This window comes from Cyrtonyx montezumae, unplaced genomic scaffold, assembly GCF_038088225.1.
Source record: "Cyrtonyx montezumae isolate F1298 unplaced genomic scaffold, pur_monq_1.0 scaffold_2, whole genome shotgun sequence".
NCBI classification, from domain to species: domain Eukaryota; kingdom Metazoa; phylum Chordata; class Aves; order Galliformes; family Odontophoridae; genus Cyrtonyx; species Cyrtonyx montezumae.
The window spans coordinates 3,626,284-3,640,155 of record NW_027071936.1 but is presented as its reverse complement, the minus strand read 5'-3'; the positions used below and the strand labels follow the sequence as shown (position 1 = coordinate 3,640,155).

General features: G+C 37.1%; 1 protein-coding gene across 3 annotated transcripts in view; it reads left to right on the top strand.

Annotated features, from left to right (window-relative positions):
- Nucleotides 1–13,613, top strand: part of PDGFC (platelet derived growth factor C) — a 114,298-nt gene extending 100,685 nt beyond the window's left edge. For all 3 annotated transcript variants that reach the window (XM_065736247.1, XM_065736248.1, XM_065736246.1), the window contains 3 exons: nucleotides 5,804–6,011; nucleotides 11,137–11,354; nucleotides 11,984–13,613. In XM_065736247.1, the coding sequence (XP_065592319.1) occupies nucleotides 5,804–6,011; nucleotides 11,137–11,354; nucleotides 11,984–12,100 (543 nt within the window). In that variant the 3' untranslated portion in view covers nucleotides 12,101–13,613. The remainder of the gene's footprint in view (nucleotides 1–5,803; nucleotides 6,012–11,136; nucleotides 11,355–11,983) is intronic.
- The last annotated feature ends 259 nt before the right edge of the window (nucleotides 13,614–13,872 follow it).

Below are 13,872 nucleotides of genomic sequence, written 5' to 3'. Positions count from 1 at the left end.
CCTAAAAATATGTTTATGTACCTAAAGAAAACAGCAATAAAAAGATTATTTTTGATGGATGGACTGCAATTGAAAACTGACTTAATGATTTTACTTAGGAATTTCCTTTGTCACAGAGGTATCTGTCATAACTTGTCTATACTATCAGGCCCAATTCATTGCAGCACTAAATGGTTGCTTTTAAGTGAAGTGTAGTGTATGGAAGACCTTATTGTCAACACATTGCTGTGGACATTAGTTTTCTTTTTACCACCTTCTAATTTTCTAAATGAATGCTGTAGATTATTGCTGGCATATGAGATCACAGGGAAAAGCAAAATGTATTTTCATACATAAGCATGCAAATGTGTACACGTCATTGTAAGTCATTAACTTTTGAAGTTTATTTGAAAATGGCTCCAGAAATTATTGCTATAAATATCATTTTCTGAGAATTCATGAAGTTGTTCTGGATAGGTGTCAGTTCTGGTTTCAGATGAGTAATTCTCACACATACCCTGTATATTTCAGCGGGTGTGATGGTTCACAGGCTTCAGGCAAAAAGCTGCGATTTGCAGGAAGAAATCTGATGATTAGTGACATCCTGGGCAATTTTCTTGCTGCCAATTTCCTTGAGAGCATCTCCCAGTTGTTTCCAGCACAATTAGAATTCTGTGAACTGCACGGAAACTCCAGCTGGGGGAATATTTAGAATATTTTTGGATATATTTTATCTCAACGCTGTAAGGTAGCCTGAGGAAATGTTAGGCTGCTCCCAGCGCTGCTCTTACACGTCAATAATCCTTTATTAACATCTGTGACAGGCAAATACAGAAAGGAAGTGGTGCATTCTGATTCCTTTGTGACCTTTCTCCTATTGGAGATTACAAACAGAAGAGCAGAAATTCATAACTTGGGAAGGCTCTGGCTTCAAGATATAAGTTAGTGCAGGGATATGGACACTAAGTAAGGAAGGTCATTGGTGAGATAAAAGGAAAGTCCTGGATGCTTATGAAGAGAGGCTTAGACAAGAAAAATCAGGAAGTATGTAAAAAGCAGAGAGCTGGATACTTCATGAGAGATAGTCATTTGAGTGGCAGAAGTTGCATCCCAGCAGCGAGGATAGCTGAACTACACGCATGTTATTACTTCAGTGCTACTGACTCCTATTTTACCATCCTTGCTGCTGCATTAGGAACTTCAGCAACAGAGGCAAATTCTCCAGTGGATGGGAACAATGCTGGCCTTCCTGGCTTACATCTCTGTCACTTGCAAGGAAGCATGCTTGCCTTATTCCAAAGCCTTATGGCTTTGGCAGATTATCTGCCTTTGCTCCTTCTATTTTTTTTTCCCATCTCACTGCCAGAGGCACGAGAAACAGATCCTAGAATTTAGTTTATCTGCTTTGGCAGTTGCCCACAGGCTCAGCCACTGAATAATTCACTTCCTTCTAACGTTTTTCCCTTGAAGAGGACTACCATTTTGTGTAGCAGTGGCACGGGCTAATTCCCACATACAGCACAGAGCGTGAGTCTTTGGAGGTTACAGGCTTTCACAGGTGGATTAGCTTTTTTGTGCCACATACTTGTGCATAAGTAAGTTTGTGCCTGTAGGTAGGTAATGACTTGTTGAGGCTTTTCAGAGTCCTTATTGCATCTGTTTATGGGAGAAAAGAAAGAGCTATTGTTATGCCAAGAAGCATCTATGTCCTCAGGGCAAACTCTTTCTGGATATCTGCTCTTCCTCGTAGCATCTAATGATGCTAATAGGAGAGCTACATATAAAGGGACAAAATAGTTTTTCTTCGTGGTGTTACAATAATGTACATGTGCTTTTAATTTCAACAGCATACCTCTAAATCTATTACTTTGTAATAACAGTAGTAAAGCTATAAGAATATCCTATTAGAAGGAATCTGTTATTTCTTTCATGTTTCTGATCTTTCTTGAGTTGTGGAGGTGGGGAGGTCCCCTTTGATTGATTGATTGATTGATTTTTGGTTACAAAGTGCCTTCTTGCCTGATGAAACCACACTGATATTTAACAGTTTCTCCAAACTGTGCCAGCTGATGAATGAGTTTTCACTCAAAAAACCTCCTGACAACGTTTTCTTCAAGACAATTGTAAATGTGCTGTCATGCCAGGTATTTGACTCCCTGGTTTTTGTTGTTCCAGTCTTAACTCTGTGACTGCATTATTAAATGTGGAATTTGTCACTGTTGGCAGCAGCACACTAACAAAATTACATCTTTTCTCTCCTTTAAGTGGAAGGGGGGTAGTGTCAGTACCTTGACAGTCAGTAACTGTGGCAGGAGCAAAAGGAAAGCTTTGCTTAGGTCGCAGTTGTCCTTAAGAGTGTAGCTTGTGTAGCTGGTGAATGCTGTTTTGTTCTGAATAGTTGATCCTTGGAGTAGCAGAAGGCAAAATACTGTCTCACATCCAAAGTTTTACTCTTCATACTTCAGTATTCTTCTGATAAACTATTAATCTAATGCTTATTGTATTCATTCTCTCATAGAACTTATATTATCAGGGAATTGACATTATGCTTATTTGACATGGTCATGTTATGAAGTTCCTGGTGCCAGAGTGAATCTGATAATGTTTGTGTTATTGGCCACTGTACACTTGGTTGGGGTGGTTTAGCTGTTGGAGGTCTATGCTGTGATTAAACACGTGTTAAAGAAGAAAGGAGAGGAGCAACTGCTGTTATGTATAACCTTCAGATCATACATAATAGATAGGTCTGTTAAGGCTTTATATTATTTTCCTTTTTCTTTTCCAAGCCTATATGTAAAACTGTAGCCTAAATTTGATCTGGCTTGATTTGCCTGTCTTTAATGCTTGTAAACACCTTTGAGAATTTCTATAAGGTATTTGTTTTGACAGAGTCAAGTGCAAACACAGAAATATAGTATAAAGAGACCTACTGAAACTGTTTGATCCAATGCTAATTGTCATTCTTGGCTGTTCTGCAGGGCAGCAGAAATCCTAGGTTTTCTGCTCTGGTTTTCACCCTGAATCATTTTTAGTAACACTGAAGATACAACTATTTAGCTCTGTCTTGTTTTTAAGTATCTTTATTCTTATTAAAGTAAGTTGATGTTGTTCCCTGGACACAAAACTGAAAGCCATAGAGTGTTCTGTTAACTGGAGGAGTCCAATTAACATATGGAACTTGTTGAGGTATTTATAAGATCTGTCTTGATGGAAATTATGCATCCTTGTGCTTAAAAAGGGTCAAACCTAAAACGTTGGTATTAATTGAGGATGCACGGAGCAGAGAAGAACTTTGAGAACTGAGTGAAATTATAAACTGATAAAATTCCAACAGATTATTTTGGTCAAAGGAAGGAGTACCAGCTTGCTGCTTTTTTCTGTCCAAAAGATTTAACTTACAAAGTAGGTAACACTTCCTAGCACGTAAGAGCAATGTAGAGTATAATTTTAATTGACATTTTTATTTAGGCATACTGATTTGAGATTTCATGAATATTATTAGAAATATGAATTGCAGCATTTATAGCTTTATGATATTGATTATCTATAATCTTTGATGTATGTTAACATTGCAGTCTAAATTGACTAAGAGATCATTGGGAAATACATAATTAATCTTGATCTTAACTCCTTTATTCAAAAAGTTGTGCAATTTAGCCATTTCAGTTATTTTTCTTTCTGTTTTCGTTTGCTATGAGAATGATGAGAAGGTGATGACAACTTTAATTGTGCATAAAAGTTGCAACAACTTTAACTGTTGAGCACAGTGATTCACCGTTTCTTCATAACATCATAATTGGCAAATGCCTGCTGAACCCAAAACAGCACAAATCAATGCATTCCAACATGTGTATCGATAAGTGTGCATGTTCAAGGTTGTGAAATGTGGGATTAGTTTCTAGATGAACAGATTTTCATCTGGAGTCCATCTATTCCATTTGGAAACAGAAGGTCTCAATAGAAGTGAGACACTGAACTGCTTTCTTCTGTTGGAAACAAATAGAAGAATTTTTCTTTTGGTACTACTTCCACCATTTGAGGCTTACTTTATTTTTTCCCTTAGCAAACTCCTCCGCCTTCAAACCAGTAAAGTTAAGAAATACATCATTATGGCTAAAAACAGGAAGAAAAATTTTGTATTTTTTTTTTAACCATCTGAATTACAGTGTCACAGCACTATTTTGAAACTTGCTGAGTAGATGTTTTGCTAAGAGAAATATTTAAATTATAGACCAGAATATGTTTCTTTATTATCATAACCTAATAGATGGGTCAGCATGTTATTATTTTTATTATGGGCATTGGAGAGAAGAGGGAAAGAAGTGCTTTAACTTTTTGAAATCCACATTCATCCAGAATGAGAAGCAACAACCTCGCTCACTCTATTGCAAATGGAGCAAGAAAAGCAAAATGAAAATACAGTAAATTTAGTAATCCTACTACATTAGATTTATGATTTGTGTTATCATTATAAGACTCCCTGTTAAAAAGCAGCACAGGTCATTTTAGTAACTGCAGTTCTTGAAGACGGGGAGAGACAAACCCTTGAACCAAAAAATAGGAAGAGCATGGTGGATGTTTCCATTTTCTGCCCTTCCAACCACAGATATAGTTGAAGGCAAAAATTTGTGTTTAATAGAATTGAGAGCATTAAGGGGAAATGTAATTATTGGTATGAAATATAGCTATGTATATATGTATTTTAGAACATTTCTGCATAATGTGTAGTCTATTTCTGTATTCATTTTGAAAAGATAAAGAAATACAACTTACGTGGTCCAGATAATCCTTATGATGGTGTTGCAGGGCTTCCCACCTAGATTTCCCTTCTTGCCTTTTTTTTTTCTTTTATTCTTTTGAAAATACAGATAAGTGCAAAATTTTCAAACAGATTGTAGTGAGAAAAAAAAATGAGAAGTCTTGCTTTGTTTGAACTGCCTTCTAGTGGATAGTAAGTGCAAGTTTTGGAGTAAGTTTTATGTATGATGCAGTAAAGTACAGGGATTTTTATCAGAGCTGAGTTTCAGCGTCAAAATTTCTGTTTTTAAATCCTTGGGAATTCTTTTCCCTCTCCCTCTCCCTCTCCCTCTCCCTCTCCCTCTCCCTCTCCCTCTCCCTTTCCCTCTCCCTCTCCCTCTCCCTCTCCCTCTCCCTCTCCCTCTCCCTCTCCCTCTCCCTCTCCCTCTCCCTCTCCCTCTCCCTCTCCCTCTCCCTCCCTTCTTTTTTTCTTGAGGGGGAAATAGTTCTAGTCATGCCAGATGTTATTACTATGTAACTAGAAATAGAATTTTTAGCACAGTACAGAACAACACTGGTGCATTGTTAGTTTGCTTGTTTATAGATGACAGCAGGAATATTCACTGTCTTTGTAGTAGGGCGTGTTCAAATTTTACATTGAAAAATGAGAACAAAAAGATTAAGGCTAAGTTTCATGGGAAAGGCAGCATGTGAAATGCATGTTACTTCAGATTCCTATAGGGTTAGAGTAATTGTCCATAATGGGGCCGTATTTGCAAGTCATTCTTCTTTATGTTTCTAAAATCTTGTCCAACATTTAGTTCTTCCAAGAACAGGTATGGTAACATGTTATCTTTAAGGCAAGGAATGTAAGAAATGGGAAAGCTGTCTTGTGGAAAATTGTTTACACTTATGTCTGGAGAATGATTAGGTACTTTTTGACTCTTGTCATTTGTCTTATTGTGCACTGGAAACGAACTAGCTACGTATAAACTTTCCCAGCTATGTAACATACAAAGTACAACACTTCATCAAAGCAGATCCATTAAACCTCTGACTGGTACTCTTCTCTTGGCTTTGGTTGCAGCACCACACAGAAGCACCTAGCCCATCATCGCTACCCCCATCAGCTTTACCATTAGATGTATTAAACAATGCTGTTGCTGGATTTAGTACTGTGGAAGAACTTATCCGGTACCTTGAACCAGATCGGTGGCAGCTGGATTTGGAAGACTTGTACAGGCCAACGTGGCAACTTCTTGGAAAGGCATATATACATGGGAGGAAATCAAGAGGTAAATTATTCTTTTGTTTGGCCTAGAGCTTTCTACAGGTGTGTCTTCTTGACAGTGAAAAAAGTAATTGAGAGTATTCTTCACCTTGAATTTTGATTCCAAGAAAGGAATTGGAGATAACCCTTATTAGCTGTCTTCACTAGAAAAGAACAATAACTAAACTCAAAAGTTAAAGGAATTTAGCAGTAAAAACTAACAAAGGGAAAAGTACTTGAAGCAAGTGAAGTACCTTTCTCTAGGAAATTGGGTGCTCTTCATTTTCACAGAGCAGCAGGATATCCTGGCTGAGTAGTATAACCTAACTCTCTGGATTTCTTTTTTTTATGGAGGGCAAAAACCCACTACTTTATATAGATACACCTTCTGTGTCACAGATTTACTTCCTTAGAATTGTTCCAGTCTCTACACCATGTGAACTGAGAGCAATTAGCTAGATGTCTCTTCCACAATACCTCATGAAATTCCTATGTCCGTGTCCGGTTTGAACACGGAGTTTTCAACTTTGTTAATCAGATGTAAGATAGGTTATGTATTTTAAGATTTGTGGAGCTGTTTCTCATTCACCAAGTCATTTTCTTCCATCTAAATTTTGGGATTCATGCATTTTTCTCAACATATTGTCCAGATGCTGCCCACTATTTCGTGTTTATGGATTCCATGTGTAGGGATAGCATAATATTCCTTCCTTGCCCACCACACAACATGAAAATGTTGACCTACAAGAGTAACTGAATAGTCAGTGGATTTAAACTAGATTAGCATCTGATCAGTCAGAAAAGGGAGGAGGTGGAACTTTTTGTAACTCAAATTTAAGTTTTTGATGGCTGACTTTTGGATCAGAGCCTAAAAAACAATCTTTCAACCTTACCTCTGTTACTACAGATTGGCACACAACAGCTAAATCAAGAGCCAAAGAGGAGGAAGTCTCTTTAAAAGCTTCCAGCAGTGAACCATGTCTTTCAGATAGTCATTTAGCACTTGCCTAATGACTTGCCTAATTAAAGAGTTTCAGTATTTGCCAAATGTATGCCATGAGCATAAAGTGGGAGAAAAACAAAGTGTAATTTGGGAAACCTTACATAAACTAAAATGCATGTGTTAGATAACATCTGTGTAGAAAAAAGTGACTCTCTGCAAGACATCTTTGAAAGAAATGATGACAGTAAATCTTTTAAAGGCTTCTAATTAGATGCTGAAATAGATTTTTTTTTTCCACTGAATAAACATATAACGGTATTGCCACATTCATCTTAAAGAGACCACCCTCAGACTGCATTACTGAGTGTGTAACGTAATAGCTTGGAGAAGAAAATGTGTCCAGTTGAGATGACACGGCATTAACTGCTAAGTGTATTCCATAGATATGGAAAACAAACTTCTTTTTATTTTTAAATGTTACTCCACTTAATTGAGAATTTGTTGAATTCAAAAATCTATTTAAGAAACGTTTGGGAATGTGCACACTAAAATGTTTCTTTTTTTTTTTTCTTCCTCTCAGACTGTCAGATTCCATAATTAGGTACATCTTGGTTTTGCAATATTTCAGTGTAAAAACTAAATTGCAGTCTTGCTTTTCATAAGCAAATATCAGCTTACATCTAGGTAAAATGTAAATCTAATTAAAAGTGTACGTTAGCTTGTGAAGAGTATTTTCCTCTACTCCTACATCGTAATTCGTATGAAAAATACTCTATTTCAACAACTTGACTTCCACAGAACTTCTGTTTCTGATGGCTTTTTTCTGGATAAAATGCTTCCTTAAATTAGCCAGGAAAGAAGAAACACCAAGTTCAGAAGCTTTGATGTCTAAACATACTCCTAAATTCTTTTATAATATTAAACATCCTTAAAATACATATTGCTGTGCAAAAAAAAACGATCCCATCACTTCCCACATAAATTTTTGCTTAATCATCAGCTCATATTCAGAAGGCTGCTTAAGAACAGTCATAATCCAGCCATATTACTTAGCAGGTACTTTTCAAGCATAAAAGTTATAGGTTTTCTTTCTTTTTTTTTTTTCTATACTCCTCCTTTCCAGTTCCAAAACTGCACAGAAAACAGTTTTGTAAAAGCAGTTTTGTAAGCTATGATTGGAAACTACACTTCCAGGAACATCTCGGAGTTGCTTAGAAACCAAAACCATTCAGTTCCTGTCTGTGCCTACACACACCAGTGTCCCAAGAATTTAATTTGTTTCACTGACTTAGAGAGTGGGATTCAACTGGAAAGAAAGCTTGGAGAAAGAGGTTCTCTGTGGGACTAGATACAACCCCCAGAAGATGCCAGACAGCTGCAATGCCAACTGTAGAACACAGATATTTTCAGGCAGGTGTGAACACAGAGTACTTCAGATGTATTTACTAATGAAGGTGCACTTTAGAAATAGGCTTTACTGTAGACCTACCTGCATCTGTGTTTTTTCTCTTTTTTTCCCCTTCTCCCTTATTTTTATTTTAGTGTTTCCCATTCATGTGCTGCTACAGAACCTTCCATTCCTCCTGAGCTAGTGCTAAACAAAAGAACTTTGACTGTTGTGTCAAACATGATATATGAGTGGAAGCCAAGTTGAAAGAGTGTTTAAATGTTCACATTATAACAGGTACTGTAACTAAGTGCACTTGGGAAATCCACATAACCTTTTATTGTGGTTAAGTAAACACTTTTAAGGGAATATATACATTCTCTCATCTAGCTTCATGCCCACAGTGTGTTAAAATAAATTTTGGACAGACAGATACTCTTTGAAAAAATAACAGCTTCATTCACACACTTCAAAGAAGTGATTATATAAGCACTAGATAAATTTGCCACAGACCTTTTAATGAAATTGAATTACATAAGGTAGGGCAAGGGTTCATTGCGAGGTATAATAGCAATATACCTTTATACACTGTAAAGCGTGGAAACCAAACATGGCATTTTTCATCTCTTCAGAAGCCTGTTGTTACAGCAAAGCATACTAAAATGTTTTGGCCAAGAGCTGAATGAGTTCTTGTATGGAATCCTTTTAAAATTTGAGCCTGCTCGTGTTAGCACATAGCTCTTTTCTCTATCCTGGACCAGGAAATGGCTGCATTCCTTCGCTGTTGCGAGTAGGCAGGAGTTATCAGGGAAGCTGAATGCCACACAGGCATCTTTGTCCTGTGGGTCAGTGGTTTTGCTGGAAAAAAAAGCATCAGTGCCCAGTTTCTACTTTCAGTTTGTCATGGTGAAGGGCCATCCAGCTGTGTTAGGACATGAGTAACTTCTTGACGTTTGCTGTAACAAGTCAAACTGTACCAAATTTTAGTCACTGTGGAAATTTTCCTGTAGAAAGCATCAGCAGAACTATTTATCTTGCATTTTAGGCATTTTATTCTCATTTTGACCATTCAGTTTGTATATGTTTGAAAATGTAACAGGAGAAACAAGTATGATTCCTTTCCAGTCCTTGCTTAATGCAGGTAGACATGCTCACCCTGCAAGTGACTCAGCCTAGAGCTATTAGCTGATCAGAAGAACTGAAATAATTTTTGATTTCTCCCAGCAAATCTCTCTCCAGTAACTTTTGTCTCTTTTCCTCTGCTCCCTTCTCAGCAGTCTCCAAGGAATGTGCTTACAGTGAGGGAGGCAGGCTGGCATCCTGTCAGTATCTTTATTGGAGGTATTACACACTCCTCACTTCTAAGATCAGATTGTTTATTTGGACCCTACGTTAACCTGATAGTAATGGAATGAAGTGCCCCAGCTTGGCATTCTCAGTAAATGTAAGCAGAGAAAAGGCTTCAGTGTGTTTAACTGACCCTTCACAACAGCCCAACTTAAGGATGCCAGTGTATGGATATGGTCTGGGAAGGAAATATTTTAAGAAACACAGAATAAAATTGCTGTTCAAAATCTGCTTCTGAGAGAGTACTATTGAGCATTTCTGCTTGGGAAGTGAACCTTCTACATTCTCTTTATTTCTTACATGTTTCAATTGAGTTGAGAGGCAATATCTTGCCTTGGTAGACAGATGATCTCCTTGGTAATCTCTGGAGAGTCCTTACCTAATATGGAATAAAAAAGCTATTTCTCTAGCAAACAATTCAGATCAGGAACACATTTCAGCTTTATTTAATAGTTTTGCATTTACAAACTACTAGTAGTAACTATAAAAGATTTGTGAAGTATTGTTTCTGGTTAATAATCTGATTTTTAAAATGTACTGGGATATTTTTACTCCTAGCTTATTCTTGAGTTAGCTCAAAAGCAGTTGGCTTGAAGCTCTGTGCTGCTTTGAGACTTCTATTTCAACAGTCTCAAAAGCCACAGGGTTTTAGTTATTCTTTTTGTTCAGAAAGACAAAATAATACTAACCAGTCGGAATACGCATGTGAACCGTATGCTGCTGGTATTCCTTAATGCTGGTAGGTTTGGAGAGAAGCAGTGTAGACAAAATATCCCAGAACATGATAATTATAGTCTGGCTCTTCTGAAAGAAATGAAATTAAATTGCTTTTCACTGAAGTACAAAATGTCATAATTTTTTTTCTCTAAATCAATCCTAGCTCTTCAGACTTAATTGCCTCTATTATTTCTAGGCTGTGCAGCCGAGGGGAACCGAAATCTGTGTGCCCTGTGTCTGATCTTTGCCTAGGGAGGTGGTTGAGGCACCATCCCTAGCGCTGTTCAAGAAGCGTTTAGATGAGGTGCTAAGGGATTTGATTTAGTAGTCCAGTGGGTAGGGATGGTGATAGGAGGATGGTTGGACTAGATGATCTTGTAGGTCCTTTCCAACCTAATGTACCTATGAACCTATCAATCTTTTCATGAGCTAGCTGTTTAACCATTGGCATAGTGAAGCTCTACTGTGATACTTAATGATACTGTGATTACTTAATTTCTTTGTCCACAGAAGTGAGTTTCTTAGATATAAATGGTTTCTTATTTATATGTGCATCACACTTTCAGGAAAGCAATAATTGACAGCGTAGTGGGAGAGAGGTTTGATTGCTCATGCAAACGAATTCAGTAACTGCAGTACTGTACCTGTGTGCTGAACCCGTACTGCTCGCACAAAATGGAGCTGTTCAAGTTGGATTACCACCAACAAAACTGGATTAGAAATCAAAAAAGCACCAGTGTGTTTATCTTTTCGCAGTGGTTGATCTCAACTTGCTGAAGGAGGAAGTGAGGCTGTACAGCTGCACTCCTCGCAACTTCTCAGTGTCACTGAGGGAGGAGCTGAAGAGAACTGACGCCATTTTCTGGCCTCTGTGTCTTCTGGTTAAGCGTTGTGGTGGAAACTGCGCCTGTTGTCATCAGAACTGCAACGAGTGCCAGTGCGTACCAACAAAAGTCACCAAAAAGTACCACGAGGTAAGCACCCCTCTACATTTTCATGTTTGGAAGTACTGAAAGCCAGTGTAAGAATTTATTTTTATTATAGGAATGTACCAGTATACACTTAAATATTGCAGGTAGTGCACTTACAGCAAATATATATATTCTAATCCATTTTTAAGGTGATGTTGCATTAAAAAATAACTATTATTATTATCTTCCTTGTTAAAATGCTTTTCAGTGGAACTGCTGAGTCATTTCTGAAATATTTATTTACTGGTGCAGTTTGGGCACATGACAACCTCACCTCCTTGTTCAGCTTCCTCCAGTTGGAGATACATACTCCGTGAAGGAAGGGAGAAATATCTATCCCGTTTCCACTGTTGTAAATTCATAACTAAAATAATTTACTATAGAATTCCCTAAACTGATCTGATTAAATTGATTTGACTGTATTTGTTGTAATAACTTTTGTGAATGGTTTGATGTAAAAGCCAAAGTAGAAATCAGTGGGTGAAATAAATGAAGACATTCAGCTGAGAAAAGCCTATTTCTTTTAGTAGGCTTCCTGCCATCCAGTGTGTTTCCAGCGCAGTCTAACTCATGGTCTAGGTGTGTGATAAAGTGTTTGCTGTTGTGCTGATGCTCGACTACTTCTCCTTCAGGTTCTTCAGCTGAAGCCAAGGAGTGGTGTCCGAGGACTGCATAAATCATTGACAGATGTACCCTTGGAACACCATGAGGAGTGTGACTGTGTATGCAAAGGGAATACTGAAGGATAAACATGATTTAATTGTGCTGTTTTCTTTGAAGCACATTCAATCCTTGCTGATTCTATTATGGGGCTTGTGCATTATCTCCTTCTGTAATCTCAGTTGTTTGCTTTGGGGAACTTCCATCTTCAAGATTTACAGTGAGCTCTAAAGAGGAGAAGCAAAACTGGGATTATGTGATGTATGACAGCTCTGTTTGGAGGCCAATGAAATGATGGGAGAAAGGCATCAATGAGGGATTTAAAATACATGTATTGTTCTTTTCCCCCACAGTTTTCCTGACAATACATGGATTTATAATTTAGGAGTGAAAATAAAGTTAGAAGGCTCACATCGTGGAGACTTGATCCTGCTGGCTGTTTCGTTTCTGCAGCTCCAGAACATCTGGCCTCTGGCTGAAAACATCTGAAATCTTTCTTTCTGTGTTCAACTACTCCTATGTACTCAAAGCATTCTCTGTTTTATAAACTTGGTTTATAACAGACTGTCTTGTTCTGCATTAAACCTAATTTGTCTAACGCTGGTAGGAAAGACTGGATTTTTCCATATGCTCTAGTAAAGCTCCTGCCTTTTAGAAAGAAGACTGGACAATAACGTGAACTAAGGAAGAAAACGTTGAAAAGAACAACACCTTTATGCTTAATACTATGGCCGATGTTTTTTTGTTTGTTTGTTATTTTTATTGTGTACATTTTTATACTCTCCTTTTGACAATATAACTATTTGCTTTTCTAAACTTGTTAAATATATCTATTTTTACCAAAGGTATTTAATATTCTTTTTTTTTTATTACAACCTAGAGCAACTATTTTTTAGTTTTATGAAACTTTAAAGCCAGATTTGTACAGCTGGAGGAACAGAGAAGAGATTACAATGGGGTAGGAGCACTATATTTTTACAGTTTGTTGCTACACAGTGAAAAAGTACTTTCTTGTTTTGTTTTGTTTTTACCTGGAAGCACAGTAATAATAAAAAGCTCAAAGCTTTGCTAGCTCCATGATACTGAATATACAAGAGATGGACATTACTATAAGTGATTTCAGAAGCTGATGTTAAAAATTCCCTCTCTCTATTCTGGCCTTTGTTCCAGTAGAAAAGAAATGAGCATAGATAGATGCATTGTGGCTTGTTTAACTCTTTAGTTTCTTTAAAGTAGGATGATCTACCTTGTGAGTTCAGTGTCTTAACAGCCTTCAGGATGCATTGTGGTCATGGGAAGGCAGCCTTGTTAATGTTGAAGTGTATGGTTTTCCACTGACATTTATTGCTGTTTAAATCCTGTTCACTCACGGGATTGTAACATTCTTCAGTACAGTTTGATCAACTATGGTTATGTTTCTTCTGTACTCCATATCCTCTAGCCAATACACTTATCCCACTCTATGCAAATTGAAAAGAAAACAGTAAAATATTTTGCTTGTAAAATGCTTTAACATTATGCCTAGTTTTTTTTTTTTAACTATTGGATTTGCAGATTGTAATGAATCACCAAATAAAGTAATAATGCTAATTTGGGGAGAAATGTTTGTATGACTGCATATTTGTATCTGGTCAATACATAATAACAGAAGAAAGTGAAAAGGATGATACTCTACTTATTTTGAAGGTCATCATAAAAATGAAAGCCTCTTGTTACCAAGATTTCTGCTTGCTTTGTTGGTTCTGCTTAGCTATAACTCTGAGACAAAGAGAAAAAATAGAAAAATAAGAAAGAAATGTGATTGTACTCATAAAAGCGTTCATAATGTTAAAAGAATGTGTGGATTTGAAACCATCACATT